Source organism: Amblyomma maculatum, chromosome 4 (genome assembly GCF_055883805.1).
Source record: "Amblyomma maculatum isolate TAMU_Amacu chromosome 4, ASM5588380v1, whole genome shotgun sequence".
Classification (NCBI taxonomy): Eukaryota; Metazoa; Arthropoda; class Arachnida; order Ixodida; family Ixodidae; genus Amblyomma; species Amblyomma maculatum.
Window position 1 is genome coordinate 31,323,344 of NC_139347.1, and position 20,505 is coordinate 31,343,848.

General features: G+C 47.2%; 1 protein-coding gene across 1 annotated transcript in view; it reads right to left on the reverse strand.

Annotated features, from left to right (window-relative positions):
* Window positions 1-913: 913 nt before the first annotated feature.
* Window positions 914-20,505, reverse strand: part of LOC146190591 (CD9 antigen-like) — a 45,012-nt gene continuing 25,420 nt past the window's right edge. The window contains exons 2-7 of the mRNA XM_084600984.1: window positions 17,763-17,829; window positions 6,865-7,149; window positions 5,104-5,202; window positions 4,073-4,282; window positions 1,992-2,075; window positions 914-1,224 (exon numbers count right to left, since the gene is read on the reverse strand). Of these exons, the coding sequence (XP_084457110.1) occupies window positions 1,180-1,224; window positions 1,992-2,075; window positions 4,073-4,282; window positions 5,104-5,202; window positions 6,865-7,149; window positions 17,763-17,828 (789 nt within the window). The 5' untranslated portion in view covers window position 17,829 and the 3' untranslated portion in view covers window positions 914-1,179. The remainder of the gene's footprint in view (window positions 1,225-1,991; window positions 2,076-4,072; window positions 4,283-5,103; window positions 5,203-6,864; window positions 7,150-17,762; window positions 17,830-20,505) is intronic.

The window sequence follows — 20,505 nt, forward strand, 5'->3', positions numbered from 1 at the left end:
CATATTATATGGACATATATTCCTTTCATTCCGGGACTCGACTAGAGCTATTAAAGACCCTAGCGGCATTCTTCCATCTTGCCGTACAGAGACATCAACAACGAAATAACGACTCTCACGTCTATCCCTTACTGCACACCCTCAGAAAAGTCGCCACACGGGAGCCAGCTCGCCGTTACGGGTATCTGCACGCGCAAGCCTAATACGAGAACCAACAATGTGCCCAATCGAATTTGCCTCAAATTTGACATCGTTTTACAGCTGAGCTGGTAAATATAAGATTTTTTTTTTTTGCTTTATAAGGGATTGTGAAATGTATCCACGTATGGAGACCAGCAGAAGCTTACTTACACCAAAGTGTCAAGTTATAAGCCAATGCCCTGCCGCAAGATTCGCTGCACACATTGTGTCCTATGAAGATATATAGTCGACGACACCAACGCGTAGGAAATCCAGGCCACGAAGTTTCGTCTTGGTGGTCAGCTTAGGCATGCTGTATGTCGTATAATGCGCGAACGCTGTTCATTGGTCATTCCTTGCATTGAATAGTTCAGCATACGCACCCGAAACTCCCCGACCAATCCGGCAGGATGATATCAACCGGCTGGATGTGTGAGTCGACAGCATTTGTATCCAATCTGCAAAGCAGCAAATGTGTTGCTGTCGCGGAGACTTCGAACACCCGTCAGCCACCTAGCAGAACGAGCCACCTAAAAGTTCTACACCTTTTCATGCACCCTCATAGCAGATGGCTTTTGGGCTGTGGGATGAGTTTGCGGTCGCTTCAATACCTCAACTTTTTGCTGTTTAACGAGCGGGTGTTCGAAGCTGCCTCGCACAACCTACTTTTCAATGTGCGGCGACATTCAAACTCTTTTTGAACTTACTATTCTGCCGCAGCTGCCATCTTGAACTGACGTTGCGGTGGATACCGCAACATGAATTTCTATGAGCGTGTTATGAGCGGGGCAATGCGGTATTCAGAAAACACTGGTAAGCGCAACTAGCTCCCTGTACAAGCGAATCCTCGGAGGTTGTGCTGGGCGCGCGAGCTCCGCCTGGATGATGTCAAGATGCGGAGCGGTGCAGCAGCGGTCAACGCTGGGGCAGTAGGAGCAGCGGCCGGTTCCCGTCGGACGCCCGCGGCCAGAGGCGACACGATGCAAGCCTCCGCCGCCGCTACACCTCTTTGCAGAGGCAGATGGAGAAGATCATGCCGATTATCTGCGGCAAGGAAAAGGAAGCAGAAGGAACACAACTTGACATACAAGGAATAATTATGATAGTGTGACACATAAACGTTGTAATTTTCATCACAGAAATCATAGATTATCATCCCATGCATGGATGGAAGATGCCAGTAACCACCTATATATAGAAAAAACAGACAGTGATCTCCAAGTGACACGGTTATGGCTTAACTCTGGCAGTCGTCAGGCAGTATGGCCGAGCTGGGTATCGGCAGCGGAATAGCGTTGATGAGGATCTTTAATTCAACAACAGTTTCCGTCCCGTCAATTAGCCCACCACTGAGAAAAAAAAAAAAATCTCCGGTTAGTAGAGATAGTGATGGTGTCAAGGAGGTCACGTGATAATGAAGGTGAGAGCACCACATATGAAGTCAAATTTAAAAATTTCACCAGATTCCCTGATCGGTCGCGATAGTGGTGGCGTCATAGTGGTCGCATGACCACGAAGGCCTAACCTTACAGCAAAAAAATGGCGTAAACGCCACAACGAAGATGCAGCTAAGAACACGATTGATGTCACATTCCCTTTTAAAGAGTTCTAAGTGGCCCCGTCGTTTTTACATTACAGTCTGTTGCGCTTAATTATGAGGATTATGCTATTAAAGGCTGATGATGATGTGGGCAGATGGGATTAGGTAATTTGGCGGGGACCGGGTTAATTGAATGGATATATGGGAGAGGCATTTGCCCTGCGGGGGAGGGGGGGGGGGGGGGTAAACAGTAAGGCTGGTGATGACTCACCTCTAAGCCGGCAACACCGCAGCCCACTGCTATCAGCATCGTGCTCTCTTGCTTGATAAATTCCTCCAAGGCGTTCAGGCAGCCCTGAAAGCAGGACCAATGATATTTCATCAGGAACAACGCGAGAAGACTACAAACGATTAAACGGCACGGTGACAAGAACAGCGCGCGACAGAACAGAACGCCGGAGAAAACAGCACGGCGACGAAAACAGAACATGGGAAAAAACAACGCGCGTCAAAACAACAAGCCGGATAACCAGCACGATGAATAAATAGCATAGCAACAAAACATCCCAGTGACAGAGTGGAACTGTTTAGCTTCGTGGTACGAGTTTGCAATTGATCAATACAGTGTTACTCTATGCAAAATAATTCAGACTTGTTGTCCTATCGCAAATGACTCATGCCGACTCTGGGAGATCTGGCAAGGGTCGGGAACATAGCACAGACTTCGAAAACCTTTTCTTCAGAAAAATCATGATGTTCGTGAGGTAGACATTTTCCAAGCCTGTTTTGGCGAAAAGCTTTTTTTTTTTTTTTTTCCGTGACGCGGTCGATGTAAAATAGCAAACGTAGTCTGACGAAAGAATCGTGTAAATTATTACTTTTAAGCGTGAAAAATTTTCTTACCATAAATGAATGCATTTGTTTTTTTTATATATGTAATAACCTTAACAATATCTCTTACTGGGCTAGTTGGTGTGACATTGTGTTTAACCAAAGGAAACAACAGAGCTAAATGTTAGACAGAACACACAGAAAGACGAACGGGACAGGCGCTGTCCCGGGCAGCACCTGTCGCGTCCGTCTTTCTGTGTGTTCTGTCTAACATTTAGCGATGTTTTTTCCTTTGGTTAAATACAACCTTAACAATGTTTTATTTCTTCTTCGCGCCTATTTCGCATTTGATCAAGCACGCAAATCGACTGTAATTTTTGGCGACAAGGCACTCTTTAACCAGGTTAAAATAGCCTCACCATTCCGTATCCTGCGGTGACTTATAATAACAACGGCAGACTGCCCGGCAAGGTCAAATGAAAAAGATGAAAAGAAATTCGAAGCTAGAAATCTATCGTGAGTAGAGAGTTCGGATCCTTGTAGCAACCACCGTCAGCCCCGATCTCCAAGTGTGTTTTACTGGCGCGAACGCGCGCACACGCACGCACACGCACGCACACGCACGCACACGCACGCACACGCACGCACGCACACGCACGCACACGCACACACACACACACACACACACACACACACACACACACACACACACACACACACACACACACACACACACACACACACACACACACACACAGAGAAAAAAAAAGAAATCACCTATGCTATCGCTTATGTCATTGGATGTTGGCTCCATTCGTGTTTACACCCTTTTGTCGTCCTTAACGGCGAGTTCCGCTCATTAATTTTTTTTCTCTCGCCATTGTGGCTTTCTAGACGCTCGTAAAGTTGTTCCGCATAACCGCATCTTTCGGCGCATATCTTGTCACAGTGCTGCGCTGGTTTACATCTAGGCTATTTTCCCACCACGCTGTTTATTCCGTGTGTCGTTCTGCCGCCATTCGCCTTCTCTTTTTTTTTTTTTTTTTTTCAGTCCATTTCAGTACTGCCTTGTGCGCGCTATTCTTTCATGGTCGCTTCACCACGGCAAGTGCACGTAAAGACTCAGCCTGCAGCGCAGAAAGACAAAGGCGCTCTTTCAAAGGTGCAGATAATATTTTACTCCTCCTTCCCCCTCCCGCGGAATCTCGACGGTACCTTCCGCCATCGTTAAAGACACACAAGTCCTTCTTATTCCCCTGCTTTTACCCTGCAATTCTTCCTGAAGCTTATCAGTCTCAGAGATGTGAGTAGCGCCGCCTAAACACACAAGCAGTCAGTCGCGCGTTCGTCCCAATCCTGCAGGCCTGCGACCGATCTTCGTAGTAGGGGCCTGCTGGGTTTACGACGAGGAGAGATGCGGCTAAGCGTTCATCCATGCTGGACCACTCATATCTCTAACAGTGCTCCGTCTGCAAGAAGACAGGGGAAACGAGGGGATGGGCACCAGGGGAGCATACGTACAACGTTGTGCCTGTAGGGGTTGTGCGGCTTCATGTCCATGTTCTGACAGAGAGTCTCGTTGAGCGGCCGCGGGTTCTTGTGCGAGTCCGGCTCGCCCTCGTCTCGCAGCCGGCAGCACGTCTTGCTCACGTTGTCTCCTCGCCCAATGCTCTCCGCCTTCCACACGCTCTCCGCGTAGTCGCCCGGTCCGGACACACCGCAGCACAGCATCTGCAGTTTCCCCACCGGAGAAAAAACAGGGCGCTCGCCCGTCAGACGCTTTTTCGCTTCGATATAGCCAACAAATATAAACAATCGTTCCGGATATAACGAAAAAAAAGAAACGTTTCGCTGTGAGCGCTCCGCGCATAGCAAAAACAAACGCTCGAGAAGCAAGCTTGTATCTCGTCGACGCTGATCACTCTCGCATGCAAGCACCGTAAACGTGGGAGTGAGTTAGCTCCCTTCGCAGCTGTTATAAACCTAAGAAGTGTTGAACTTGTCAGTGGCAGTATTTATTTGCTCTTGTTGAGTTAGTGCGCTGTTCTTGGCTGCCATTTATTTTTAATACGCAAGCTGGATAATAAGCAAATAAGGCTTTTCGCAGATCGAAGTTCTTATTAAAAATCTGCTGTTCTGGTAATCGTTTGCCGCGCTTTGCTGGACTTCTTTCTTTTTTCTTGTTTCTTTTTTTTTTTGCGAGCAACGCTACAGTGATTAGTACTGTGAGTTTTCTCTCACTATGCCTGTGTCGAAGTTTTAACTCAACTGAGCTGAAGTTTCGATATTGAAATGCAGTCCGTTTTTTTTTTCTTTTTTTTTTTTTACCTAAAAAGCTGAGGTCAACGAAACCAGAGTGAAATAAAGCGGACTACAAAGCAAGGTAATCGAATACGTGTTAGCGTTTTGTTAGAAGTTTTTTCTTTGAAGTTCAGGCAAAGTAGCATAAAGGGAAAAGAAAAAGAAAGGAAACAAATGCAGAAGCCGTGTCGCTATGCAGCCAGGAAAATATGCGAACAATATCTGTAAAATAGTCCGTCAAATTGGATCACCTTGGCTTGCGCCCAGTCGAAAGCGGTGGTCACGTGGGTCTTCTTCCCGTATTCTTTCTTGAGGGCTTGGTTCAAGTCTTCTTTAATACTTGATAATATCTGAAAGAGGAGGGGGCAAGTAAATGTCTATATTCGACAAGTACGAACCTTGTCCACGTCGGACAGCGCAAGATGTCCACGATATCAATCACTGCTTTTCTTTTTCCCTGTATGGCCACGTATTCCATAGGTTTAGGAGTGATATTTCTTTAGAGTAGAGCGCAGAGAAAATATATTACCACACGACAACGCACTTCCTAGCTGCAAATATATTCTAAACATTAGTTAGGATACCGACCGCTCCACTTTTGCTATACTGAGCCACAGCGGTCAGGCGGACGTGAGGGTCACTTGCTTATCATCGTGCATCTAGTCCAGCGCTTAGCGCTCCAAACAATGGTTAGCACATTAGACAGGCTTCGCGGACAGAGAGGGTGGAGTCGTGAAAGTTGATAGATTAAAGTACGGCCGTTCTGGTAGGAAAATTTTAGCCCTACTAGAACCGCGCTCACAAACGCAGCAACTCCTATCAGTAGCTTGAAATGCTAACAAGTGCTATTTTATACCTCCCTTCCGCGTTTCAAAGGCGACTCCAACACGCCATTGATTTCGTTTATCCATTCCTTCCAGTTCAGGTACAAAATCGGCAAGCTCTACCATAGCGTTTCTGGAGATAAATCACTTCCTTCTGCCGTGACGGGCACTGTCTCGCTGGCTGTCTGGAAGGTGACATTCAGGAAGTGGTTCCCCCTCATCTAGTTTTCAGCGTCACTTTCCCAGGACGTCGAGAGACAATACACGCACGCTCCGCGCGACAGCTTGATTACCCATGGAACCACGCGTGGGTGACTTTGAGTTGAGGTAGCGGCCATTCGCCCACTCGCCGTATGGAGGCAAACATACATTGGAGCGAGCCGCCTGAATCAGCACGACCCACCCAAGCGCTGGGTGGTTGCAATAAGTTCCTCCCGATTTAACTGCTGTCTTCACGCCTATAACAGATATATATATGCTCACAGATACGACAGTGGGGTGCCACTTGTTCCTTCAAAGCACTGTTGTCTCCCGGCAGAGGCCGAATAGCGCTTCCTCAGACGACCAGTGAGGACAAGCATATTTATTTATTTTATTTATTCAGGTTACCCCTAAAGGCCCTCCAAAGGAGGCTATTACATGGGGGGGGGGGGGGGGGGATACAATTGTACAAAAACACGATGCAATTAGCAACAATTACAATAAGAACCATTAAATATAACATCAAAAGAGGAAATAAAAACAACACCAAATATTCTACACATTTCCGTCACAGCGAAGTAGCTCTTGGAATTTTTTTATGTTAGTTTCTGTATTCTCATCATATTCTCATCATGCATGTTTAGAGTCCTTTCAGAGGCGAAACTTTTGGGCATACATTTCTTGCTTTTCTCAAACAATAAGTTGTAGCTCAGTTCAGGATGTCTCAAGTGACTTTTTCACTGGTTACAACAGTCGCGTGGCCATATCATGCGTTCCTTCAACTCCTTCTCTTCTCTGGAAATGTCGCGTATGCCTGTCCACTATGCACTGACTTTCCTTCACTGAGGCCTGAAGATAAGCCTATCCTACCTCATGAGGACCGATGAGTAGGTATGGGTTCCAAACGAGAGGTGGCTCCATAGGAACGGGCCTCAAGTAACTCAGGAGTGGAGAGCTTATCACGCGCCTGCACAGAATCATGCGTACCTTGTCCTGGAAGATGACGGCGAATATGCCGATGGCCAGCTCGCAGGCCAGTATGATGAAGAGGAAGGCGAAATAGGTGCCCAGCAGGCACTTGCTCTCCTTGACGGCGCCGCAGCAGCCGAAGAAGCCGATGAGCAGCACCAGCAGGCCCGTGCCGATGAGCGCGTACGCCAGGTACTGCGGAAGCGCGTAATTCTCGTCCACCCGGAAGAGCCGGAACAGCGTCGACCGGTGCTCATCGATCAGCAGGAACGCGCCCAGGCCAATCAGCGCCAGGCCCGACAGCTGGTGGATGGAATATAAGAGCGTCCCTTTTGAAACGGGCTGCTGGCAGTTGTCACCATGGTCAGGCGAAAGCTTATACTCGCGGCCATGACCCAGTCGGTCCGGCCACGAGAATTCGCGAGATTCCGGGGGATACAGCCATATTGTGACGTCAGCACCTGGTAACGTCATCGGCCAGTATACCGTGAGGAAGATAGTTAAAAATAAATCCTGCATCTGCCGGGACTCGAACCTCCATACCTTATTTCCCAGCCGAGCGCGTTAACGAACTGCGCCACGCCCGGGACCGTAAAATGCGTATCATAATTCTCTGTCTACCGTGATGACGATAGTAGAGATGACAATGACGCTGCAATTAGTGATAACGACAGTGGTGACATTAGCAATGATAATGACGGTGTATTTAGTTGACAATTATAATGACAGCAAACGTGACGCACCGTGTGCACCAGCGACGCTTAGGCTTTCGCATTTCTGCAGTGTAGATTCCACAGTGCTGTCGGAATTTTTTAATTAATATTTATTTAATGTTATTTTAAATCGGTCAACAATTTCATTTCCTTCCCTAAATTTTTATACCTAAACTATACGAGAGTGCACGGAAAGCACGTGAGACGCTGCGCCGAATCAGAATGGCTCTTTTGTATTTTTGACACAAAGCAAACAATACGTACGATTCTACCACAGTATACATTAGGATACAACCCGAAAGAATAGCTTATTTCAGCGAGTGAGCCCGGAGTTGTTTTCTACCAGCATTCCGACGACCTCCGGCACTGCATGGTTATACACAAACACTATACACACACACATGAGAATTAAACCAAGACCTCCATACAGCATCCTCGATTCCCAGGAAGATAACAAGTGTACCTTCAACCTTAGTTGGCCCCTCCCAAAATAGGTTAAAGCAGGATCGAATCGAAATAAGCCATTCCTTAATCAATTATTTCTAGTTTATTTGTTCCCTTTATCAGCACGTCTATAGCCGGGTTTTATTTTATACGCATCCTTTTCACAAGCACGCATACACGCGTAGAGCGCCCGTTCTGAGACATCTACTTTCTCCCACGGAGGCTGGATAAGCTGTAGGGGATGCCTCAGCCCTAGATTGCGCAGTAAGCCTATACATCCAGGCAATTACAACGACCGCGCTTTCTCAACCCCACAAAAGCGCGGACTGGAAATCGCTCCACAGTTTCGCCGGTAAGTGCTTAGAGAGAGGCCGAGAAAAGAAGCCTGGAGAGTCACACGCGACGCAGCCAGTCTCTTGGGGCCGCGTACGCGCGCTTCTTTCAGTTTGCTCGGAGACCGTGGCCCACGGGACGCAACGCATGGCCAGCCGTGCAGACTAATTGACTTGGGAGAAATTCGTGAGGCCAAGCACTCACTTTTCAGGCTCTCTCGCGACTCCCTTGCTCTTTCTCGAATACACAACCGCGAACGGACTGTGTGCATGTGCATGTTTGTGCGTGCCGTTGTGTATCGCTGCCGTTTCTTGTTCATTTTCCTCTCCGCCTGTCGGTGCGCGCGCGTTCAAGCTTAAGCATCTCTCGAACACGGGGGTCACTCTTTCACGCTGCATGCGTTTAAAGGGCATCAACTCGACTTTGCCAGGCCGTAGGCCGCGCCGAATGATTTTGTAGGGCACTGGTTCTGGACGCTCGCTGAGTAGTCAGGACCATGTGTAACTTAAATAGAAATGAATAGGCTTACATTGGTTACAATTTGCAAAAGGGCACAGCATTTTTTACAGTTCTTGACAGATTGTATCCCATAGCGTATTTGCACCCCGTCGGGGTGGCGCAGTGGTTACGGCGCTCGACTAGTGTTCCCAAGGACGCGGGATCGAACCCCGGCCTCGGCGGCAGCTTTTCGATGGAGGCGAAAAGCAAGACGCCCGTGTGCTGTGCGATGTCAGTGCACGTTAAAGAACCCCAGGTGGTCGAAATTTCCGGAGTCCTCCATTACGGCGTCTCTCATAGCCTGAGTTGCTTTGGGACGTTCAACCCCACAAACCACCACCATAGCGTATTTGCGCTGTCACGCTACAGCCATAACGGAGTTCTGCTTCACGATACTCATATTCTTCCATTCACGGCGAAAGTGGCTAAGGGGAGTAAAACAGATTAGTCCCTCCAAGAGCATATATTACTCCGTTAGGAAGTATATTATCATTATTTATCTTAACTATAGAGTACGGTTAGGTTCCTACGTTAACCTGATGTGGTATGCCTTAGCAATAGAAACAAATTTGAACAGCTTCCCTTCAAGGTGCACAGAGCTCGTCTATCGCCCTTAACGAAGGAGGAGGATTTCAGACAATCGAGTTATTACTTAAGGCTCATTAATTAAATTAGATTTTGTTTGCAGGAAGCTCGGGAAAAAATGTTCATTTAAAAGCTCAGCAATGGTGGGGGGAACCTCGAACAATAAAATTTCTTAAGACAAATTTATGCTGCTTGTTTTTCTACACTGTATTGATATATAAGCTGATTGATTGATTGATTGATCGATCGATCGATCGATCCTATGGCGGGCCATGCAAGCGACCACTGCACGGTCTGCCGTATGGCGCAGGATACTGTAGCAAGGACTTAGGCAAAAACGACCATTTTGATTCTCGCGTGTTTTGTACGCAACGAGTATGGGGGAGTGGTTTAGAGCCAAATTTGGAGTCACGTAGATATTTTAGCCGCACAGGGTATCTTGTGAAGTCTCACAACGTTTCGCCTGCAGCGTTTGACGCATTCTCAAACGTAATTCAGAATTGAAAATGCTCTCGAGCGCGGTGAGCGACAGCCGACCGTGCTACCTTTTCGTGTTGCTCTCGAAAAACGCGTAATATACTCGTCTTAAACGAAACAAAGCGAAGCCTCCGAGAGTTTTCCACGTATATCACGGATTCTTTCGCCAGCTACAGCGTCTCCAGTTACTGTTTTTCTGGGTCATGCAGCATGAAGTATATCGCATACACACGGCAGCCTTCTGAGCATGCATATATGCTTTCGATCACTAGCGGTTACCTACCGGGCTGTAATGCACTGATCAGGGTTGTAGCTTGAGTTGAGTTTTTGGCACTCTGAAATGCTGCGGGCGTGCTACATTCTTCATGGGAGAACAAAATACACCGACGTTTCAGATCGCATCCGTGTACATATGTACGGGGAAATCTTGGCATTATAATTGGTACACAGCTGTTGGACATTTAGCACTGGAGGACGAGCAGAGACACAAACCTGTCTGCTCCATTATGTCCGCCTCCTTCTGCGCTAAGTGTCCAGTCTGCAGGCATATGTAATCTACAATTAATTTATTTAGAACTACTGCAGACTCCTATACTGGAGTCCGAGCAGCAGTGTATAGACTAGAACCAAACCACAAATATAAAACAAAGGCAGAATAAAAGTTATGCATTCATATACTACTCAGGCAGGCTATAAATTCCTCTACACTAGTATACTCCGTGAGCAAATGTATTCGAGACGCGAAAAAAGCGCACGAATTCGACAGCCGTATCATTAGTAGGTGTCGAAGTCCAACTTGCATAATGTGACGAGTAGTAGTGAAAGGTGGTGATCGTTGGTATAGACTACACAATAACGTGATCGCTCTTCGAACGGCCTATAGGGCTTTTGTCCCCGATGATGCAGTTGTACGTGTGCAGGTTTTATTTTTTTTTTCAGGGTTGTTTTAAGCTCGCGGTTATTGATTCATTTTTTTTTTCGTTTAATGAGGTCATAGTTTTTCCTAAACGAGAGAAATGGTAGCTTGCAACAGTCTCTGACGAAGGGACAGCTCAATCAAGGTCAGCGAGCTCATTCGCTGTGTGCTTCTATACCAGGTTTTCCCTATGCGTACGATTAAAACACCCGAATCACCAGCACACACGCCCTACCTGTGACTAACCGCTTTGTCTTAGCCTTATCGGCGGGCCGTTTGAATTGGCCCTGATTCCAGACGCGCGCCAGACCCAGCCCCGCGAGCAAAGCGCGCACAGAGAGAGATCACCGCACGTTCGACCCGCGACGGAGAAAAGGCGGTCGACCGGGAAAGCGAACCTGCCGGTTGGCCTCTCTAGCAACCGGGCCCGGCAGCGGCTGCTGCAGCACGTAGTTACACCGTTACACCGGCAAGCACAGCAGCAGGCGAGTCGTTTTAACCGGCGGCAGCGCTTAATCGCCGAATCGAACAAACCTAGCGCTCGCTCCGTTTCGCGGGAAATCCTTGGGGGACGCGGACGTGCCGTCCGCGGCAGCGCGGACGTGCAGCGCTTCGGGCGCCGTCGTTGTGACCGATCGTTGCCCGGCGGCCACGCGGTCCGCGCACGCTATATGTTTCCACGTAAAGGTGTATACTATACGCACCGCGCGCTGAGTGCCGGATTAAGGCGAACTTAACCTACGCTCTCCTTGGCGCCAACCTTTTCCCCACCTCTTTCCTCTTTTAGTTTCAGTTGCCTGTGAACGGCACTCCCTTAGGGAGGATGGAGACGGATTTTCCGTGACACTCAAGGATGCCAGATAATATCCCGCTTCTCTAGCCAGTAAAAAGAAACACTGAAGACAAAATCGTAAAATGTCGATTCTTCAGCTATTTGTGGATATAATGGTGCTTAATCCACTGGTGCAAAAGGCGCACTTGTTACAGAGGAAACCGGATTTGGGTATGAACCCCCCCGCCCCCCACCCCCCTTCTTTATTCCTGCAACTCATTTGTATACCTATAACCTCAAAACATAAAATGGCTCAGTAATCCCTGCTTAAAAACGAATGGCGCTGTGGCCTTACAGCACTAAAGGTCCGCTGCAAAACTAGACTTTATAATTCCTCACTGCAGTTAGGTCGCAAAGATGACCGGCGGTGGCGATACCTGCACTTCACTTTTTGTCTATTTTCGAGAGTATATAAGCTTTGTTTTCAGGCTATGTGTTTCGTAGGCTATGTGTCATTCGGAAGCGGTGATCTATCAACAGCCCTACTTCTATACTTCATTGCTGAATTTCAACTGTTCCACGCTTATCAATTAATAGGAACGTATACGAGTCGCTAATTTCAAAAAGACTTCGCCGCCATAGCCTCTGGCCCCTGAAGGAGAGTTGTCGGTCGAAAAGTTCGTGGCTCCCCCACCGAGCGAAGTAGGTCGTCTTCACTGCCATGCAGTGCGCTGAAGATGTCGCCCTCCCCTTCCAAGTGCGGAGGCTGCTTTTTGGTAAAGGCGTTACGAGCGCTTTCAATTGACAGAGGTGAATCCGCTGGTTGCGATTAGTTTACGATTTTCGCAGCATACATTTAGCCATTTGAAACATCCCGAATATGCTATTTCTAGCCTTGTTCACAGAGCGCCCAAATTCTTCATTTGGTGCACGTTTCCCGCTATAAATTCGTGAAAACGCGAAATCGATGTAGCAACATCAGTGCTGCAGAGGCTCCTTATAACCGCACTACTACGGTATAAACCTATCTGAGCGCGAACCGCGCATAAAGCGTCTTGTGTGCCCCGGCAAGAGTGCGATGCACGAGGGAGCACGACCCATTTTACGCCGTGTCCGCGTACTTTGCTAAGGATTTTGGCTTCGGAAGTAGCCAGGCATTCGTATTCTGTACAGACGAGGGTTCGCGTGGTCTCTGCGATGGTGGCTCGGCCGAATTCCGGATAAGGTAGATTTTAGGAATTTAAATGTGACAGAGTCGCGGACAGCATATTACGTAACACGCTTGGACAGTCAAGGAAGTTCGTCTGCAGTTTTATCCACGTATAGGGGGGAATTTATACGTAAATGCAACAAACCACCTTTACACGGACGAAAGTGTTGGAACGCCGAAGCTTGGCTCATATTATTACGTCGGCTACAATACATTTCGACATCTCACCCGTCACGTGACCAGTACGTATAAGGACAAAGGAACTTCCTTGTCTGTTACACGTGCTTGCGAGGAATATGAGACGTTCGTATTTGCATATATGTGAAATATGATACTCTCCTAGCGTATGCTATATGTAGAATCCTATAGGCAGGAATGCGCGGCATATGTATACGTGTATAATACTGTGTAATAGTTCCCTGCTTCTTTCCATCCCCTTGCGATGGGAAACAATGCTAATAAATTGATACGTCGTGAGATATTCCAGTAATTTCTGCCTGTCGTGGTACATGCGGGCGTCTTGCCCGTTAAGGTGCGCTAAGAGCACGCATTAGGTTAGAAAGTAGAATCTGTTCATTTAATTGAAGATAATCATCAGCGCAAGGCTCATGTTATCAGCGATGCTTTAGCTTCCCGGAACAAATATATCGGACCTGACCATGTTCCCCCCACCCCCCTTCTTTTTTTTTCAACATCGCACATAAATGACGGTCACAGTATTACAGTGCCGTTGGTAAATCCTTTATTAACTTCGTCGAACAAGATGTGACAGTGAAGGCATTTCGCGCCTGCATGTCTTCTCTTTCTTGCCCTGTCGGTTGTGCGTGCGAAAAACTGCAAAAGTACGCACCAGCAACTCGCCCAAAACGTAGCTCTGCTGATGTTTTCAAATTCTCCTTCTGTATATCTTACTCACAGCTTGCTGTCTCTCTCTCTATTTTTTTTTTTTTTTCATCGGCATTAAGGCTATACATCTTATCGCGAGCCCGAAATGTCATTTCTAGCAGCTCTTCAGTGCCTGCGTTTCCTGTTTGAAATACCACGCTCACGAAAGCTTATTCTGATAAGCTGTGTTGTTTTCTTTCATGGGCGTGCAAGCAGTCGGGGCAATAAAACAGGTGCTCTCATCCATGCCCGAAACCCTGGTATTGACTGCGCTACGGACTTGACAGTGTTCAATGTATTGCAAGGCGCTTAAGCTATTTTATGTGGCACCCATTTTTCAGTCTGCTGCCTTCAATTAAACACAGTTGTACAGGTCAATCAGTTCGTATAAGTGCCTTTGTAACGATCCTTTGTGAGGATACAGCGTCATCGCTGTGGTTAATCTTCCTCATCAATAGTCTTTACAAGCCTTTAACGAAATGAACATGCCCAGATAGCGCCGAGAGACCTGTATAGACGCTGTCATGCGGCACCGCAAGAGATATAACACAAACAGAAAACAGCGAAGAAGAAAAAGTGGTAATGCTGCTGAGCAGTTCGGCGAGCTCTGCCACAATGAACGCGTCGGCAGCCGGCGGTGCGTGGAACCACGTCCTGGGACTTTTATCAACCAGCCATGAAAATTGCATCATTCGCAGAACAGAAATGTATTTCACAGGTATGCGGGAAATGCGTCAGGGCTGTCAGGAAAGCCAGCCACTCGAAACGAGCGCTACCGTGCAGCCGAGATTGTCAGTAGAAAAGTGCATGCCCGCATTTTGATTAAACGTTTTCGATATATATGCCGAACACCACTGCAATTTTACAGCGCACGGAGCTGAAATATTTGCTGAAGTAGTCGCACTCTGCGACAGATCCACGGTATAGAACGACAGAAAGAAGATGGCTAGCAGTAGGCTTACGAACTGAGGCTTCCCCTCAATCCTTATTCAGTGTTCTTTCAATCTATGACTAAGTTGCACAAGGATTGGTCGAAACGATCTTCAACATGGGCTTTCCGGAGCAAGTTAGCGGCAGTGGTATTTACTAATTTCAGGGAAGTACGTCGCTAAAGTCGAGTACAGTTCGGTTTCAATTAGGCTTCTTCTTCATAAGATCTTTTGTACTGCTTGATTCATGGCTTGTGACATCAGCTAAATTTGGGTAGCGTTATCATACCTTCTGGTGTAAATCCGTACCCTTCGTTAAGAGAAATTAAAGCAACCAATGCGACTTTTAGAGTTCAGTTAGGCGCATATTCGACGCTTCTGCCTAGACAGAAATACATTACGTGCTGCTTAACAGTAGCACAGATCTGTATCCTCCACCAGCGGGTCGCGGGGAGCAAACCATCTTGGAGGATTTTGCTGAAATGTGTTACAATGTTCATGAAGAAAAAGTGGGCGCAAATGATTACGGACACACAGAAAAGAAGACACGGGAGGAGCGCCCTACTTTCTGTGTCGCCGCTATCATTTGCGCCCGCTTATTCATCACAAACAGCCGACAGCTCGCCCAACTTTCTCATCTGCTGTGTTGCATTGTCTTTAAGCTAGGCGATAAATTATAGCGTGAAAAAAAGCACATTCAAGTTTTTTATACAATTGAATTTCATACTGCGCGCACGCAGTATAGTTTTCAGTTTCGTTTCATTTTCAGGTCAGTGCGGTCGATACAGCGACATCATTTACTGAAAAGTAAATATCGAAGCAGCTAGCTCTTCCCTGGAGGTTGTCAGCGGAAGCAAACTATACTGTGATCGCATACAGATCGAGCCTTCAGTCACCGCCACACTGAATTCATTTGTAACAAAAAAAAATACAGATTATAAGGGCAGATATTTTCACATCTCCGGTTTGTATGCTAAACATATCTCATTTCGTTACCATTGATTCTAGTCAGCGGAGTAATACAAGGCGTCATGAACCTGGGCCCGTTTTCACCAACTGTTGATTTTTCATTTAGTTGTATCCTACCCCAGGACACAAATTCAGCGCAAACCACGTGTTTGTAATACCTATGTGCCGACAGCATACGTGCGGCCCGGCGAACCTCCGGGAATGGAAACTTGTCTGCCGGGCCATCAAGTCAAGCGGGCTGCTAACGGACAGACTTCCGCCCCTTCCTTTTGTCAGGCGACCACTAGATACATAGAGAGCAGACCTCCCTCCGAAAAAGCGGGCTTGCTTTCGGACTTGTTTGACAGCGGTTTCCTTTTAACAGGCAAAATGCCCAAAGCTATCAGACAGCGAAGAAAGGTGTGAAGGTGTGCCCTTTATGCGGCGCGCAAGACTTGTGTGTGAAAGGAAAGACCGCGAGTCTTCCTTTTCCTGACCACGGTTATAGGCGTAATACACTATCTCTCGCCCAGCTATGCAGAGCAAACGAGCGCGAGAGCTGCAAACGTTGCTTTGGAACGGTGGTGCACAGACAGCAGCGGCTCGTTGGATGGAAGGGCCTTGAGTCTTCCGCCGGTAGACAAGCGGGCCGCGAAATAAGGAGAATAACGAGTCGTCCTGGAAGTAGGTGAAGTGGATTGGATGCGAAACAAACACAAACCGCCGCTGCTTCGGCATGTGTGCGTGTGTACGCGCGTAATGCCTTCGCAATGCCGCACAGGATGCATGGGAACCCGTTCTCGCGGCGACGAGAGTGAAACGGGTTTCGCTTTTACCTTTTTATTATTATTTTTTTTTCTCTCCACTGGATGCTGCTCGCTGCCTCTCGAACAGAGATCGCGCCGCGGCGCTCCGCCATCTCTCTCGCGGTGGTGCCCGGTTGTTCCTCGACCTGAATACGTCGCCGCACGGCCGCACTGCGCGGCCGCTCCTCCGACCGCGCCGCTCTGAAAACTCCGGAAATGGGCGAAAGTTGCGAGCGCGTCGTCATCTCCGTGAGCGAACTTTATCGGCGCCTCTGGACCGCAAGCGAACCTCCGCAGAAGCGAATAGCAAAAGAAAGTTTCGGCGTTTCGGTCAGTTTCGCGCGTATCTCGAGGCTTCTCGCGTGAAAGGGGAACGGCCGTTTGGTCTTCCCTTGCAGGGCGCTTCCAATTTAAATGCGTTAGCTTCACGCGCGCGCGCGTGCTCTGCGCTGCAGTTGGACGCGGCTGCGGTGTGCACGCCATCCGCGCGTCAGGGAAAGTGTGAGCACTACACGTTATGTGCGGGAAAGGTGGATACAAGTTCGCTCGTAACGGTTCGTCTTGGACGAGCACGAAGCAAAATTTATAGACTTTATTTATGGACACCTTGATCGAGTTTGAAGAACTTAGCACGGTGGCTGCAAAAAAAATTGAAAATAAAGCATGGCGTACATAACTGAACATGCCCGAGGACTTTAGTGCGTGCATAGTTCCGCGGTGGCTCCTATGCCGCAAAAAGAAAAGTAGGGTTATGCATACAACTATATCTCTCATATTTGCGTCTCAGGAAGGCGCAGACCGTGGTGGGAGCTACGGTTCAATTAAGGTGAAATAATAATAATAATAATAATAATAATAATAATAATAATAATAATAATAATAATAATAATAATAATAATAATAATAATAATAATAATAATAATAATAAGAAGAAGAAGAAGAAGAAGAAGAAGAAGAAGAAGAAGAAGAAGAAGAAGGAGAAGAAGAAGAAGAATTATTAATAGCAGCAGTACTAGTTGTTGCTGTAGCAGAGTAGTAGTTCTGGTGGTGGTGGTGGTGGTGGTGGTGGTGGTGGTGGTGGTGGTGGTGGTGGTGGTGGCAATAGTAGCAAAGGACATCGGCCAAATATATTGGACTCAGTGATCCAGGCCCCTACTAAAGATACTTCTTATCTACCTCAGGATGCTTTATTGCAGTCCTTCCTAGTTTCCTGACGATTGTGGTAACCATTTCTTTGTGTTTGTACCTGGCACGCCCTTTGCACTGTATTGCACAAGCCCGATTCGCCACACACTGGTTTCTAATTTGAGGACTATGTGTGGCCACACGGACGATATATAAGGGAATATCAGCTGCAGAAGAATAAAAGCGAGAAAAAAATGCATGCGAGACGGACTTACCCAGAAGATGAGATTGAAAGTGATGAGAAGAGCCTTGGCACACTTGGCACCACAGGTAAGAGCCATGCTGAAAGAAGAAAACAGTTTCCGGTCAGCTCACGGCGTTACTCAATAGTGCGAGTGAGCTATCAAATCACCTACACTGTCATGCAACGAAGACCGATCCACAATTAGAAATAGGTATTTAGGACGCTGCGCTGATCGGCAATTTCCGCAGAGCAGAATTCATTTGAGAAAGTCATAGACGCGCATACTGATTTTGTTGACGAGGCTGAACAATTTCTCGATCAGGACAATTGAACCTGATCATGTCAATTCTCTGCGTTGCTAAAAAGTAAGCACGCAAATTTGAGACATTATTATGCGAAGCACGCTTCAACCAATGCGCGGCATTTTTCTCCCCCCCCCCCCCCCCCTTGCACACGCACGTGCACGAGCACATACACATGCGCGCGTTGAGTTAGATACGCGAGATAAGCCTACAATGCTTGCATTTTTATTTATTGTGATATTCAGCGTGGACTATAGGCATAATACAAAGGCCTGCTCACTTCGACTCTTTTACCGCGGTAGAAAGGACAAAAAGAATCCCATTCGCATACAAATGAAACCAACGCGTTAGCTTGGGTCCCATTACCGTTGTGCCACCTGAACACGCTGTTCGGTGGCATTCTAGACATGCGGACGATACAAAACGTCTGAATGGAAGTGCCGCCATTGTGCAAGACTCCACCCGTATGGCCGAAGCTCGAATCAGCAGGAAACTGCAGGGGTTTTACTGGTCTAACTGCATGACAGTGGTTGCTGTCTAGTTACGAATGGTTTTGTCTGTTTGCGCCATTTGTGCCCTTGGTAATGGTAACTTCCAACAACACGCACACATAAGAGGAACACCGTTTGCTCCGTGATCGCACCAAGAGGAAAACTGAAGGAAGCGAAAAATGTGAGAGCCAGTGGAACGGGGCTCACTTCGATGCACACAAACTAAGAACATCGTCGAATCCGTGTACCTCCTCGCCCTGGAAATACCTTACACAGAGCGCGTTATACTTCCGCCGTTCTATGCTTATCGTGAGCGGGGATCACAGGTTCCACGAACAGCCGGTTCCGCCGGCGCCGAGTGCAAAGCGAACTACCGCGTTATGCATGCCTCGGCGGAACGTGCGCGTCTTTCTAACGCGGTCGCACCATTAATCAGGCGTACGAACAAAAGGTAGTCCCTAACGTAAACATAACAACGCGATCGTCTTGCGCCCGTAACGGAAGAGGATTCGAGTCAGCAGTCGCTCTGAAGCTAATCGGATCGTTACACAGCTGGGCGCGACTGCGAGCGCATATGCGAGTCAGTATATTCTTTCAGGAAGCGAACAGCCGAATGACGCTGCCCATGCACCGGCAAGACAAAAATGGAAGTTTTAAGCAGCCTGATGGATAATGCAACGGACAACGGGGAGAAAATTAAGCCCGGAAGATCGCCATCAAGAAGGATGATATAGCGTACCACGTTTTCGCGGAAGCTATTGACTACTCTGCTCATCGTCATTGATTGCTATAGTTTACTTTTGCGCTGTAAGGCAGAACAGTGTCGTATTTTTCTCTATTTGATGATGCGCTCCTTACAAAGAATGGTTATCACCGAACCATTAAGTGACCGGGTATAGAAGATAGCTTCGTGCGAGCTATTCACGGTGTAGTTTAGATGAAAACCAGAAGGCTATCTGGAGCGAACCAGATTATTGTTTCGTTATACCTCGCAATTTCTCCCTTACCTATATATTCGCATTCCGTTTTCCACCACTCATTGCTCCTGTTTGTTAATTTTTCATACGTTCCTATCAACTTTTTCATAACGGCTCCTGAACTTTTTCTAGTTTAAGGAAGTCTCTTTCTTTGTGTGTGCGTGTGCGCACATGCGTTTTGTTTGTTTGTGCGTTTGTTTGTTTAGGACGACTATATAGTTCAAGCCATTGGCAGCAGCTCCTTCGAAAAGGTCGCGAGTGGGAAAGCTGCGAATATTTCATCATTAAAGTTTGAACATGTTAAAATAAAAGAGAAACTTCAAATTTCACTAAACGCCATTGTTCAAGACATTAAAATAGATTTTCAAGGCGTAAGAACAGAGGTTTTGATTTCATCGCATCCGCGTTTCCTGTCTGCGTATGGTGAAAAGCGAAAGGTACACGGGTGACGTGATATCCATTATGATGATGATGATGTTTTTTATAGGCTCGAGGGCTGCTCTGGCAGAGAAGGGGGCGGTTCATTTCTTTTTTCCGTCTACACGAAGGTGGTGTCGAATACCCATTTTCCCATAATTATCACCCAAGATAAGTAGAGCATTAGACTAGTAGAAAAAGCTTGTACCTGTGTTACCGATGGGTATCCGGCGACGGTGGGTAACGAACCCAGCACCTCCGTATGCATGGCGGATACTCAAACTGCTAGGCTACTGCTGCTGTCAACACACCCTGATGCGCGGATTTCATCATTAGTAATACGGACGGAAGAGGAGGAAACGCGTCGGTACAGTGCACTGTGTGTATATATATATATATATATATATATATATATATATATATATATATATATATATATATATATATATATATATATATATATATTCAAGAATGCATTCTAAGAGAATACGTACCACGCAATGTCAGCATCATCATTAGCGTCCTTCAACTGATGTGTTGCATTGGGTTCAGGGGTGCATAAGCAACTAAGGCTATGATGCACCAAG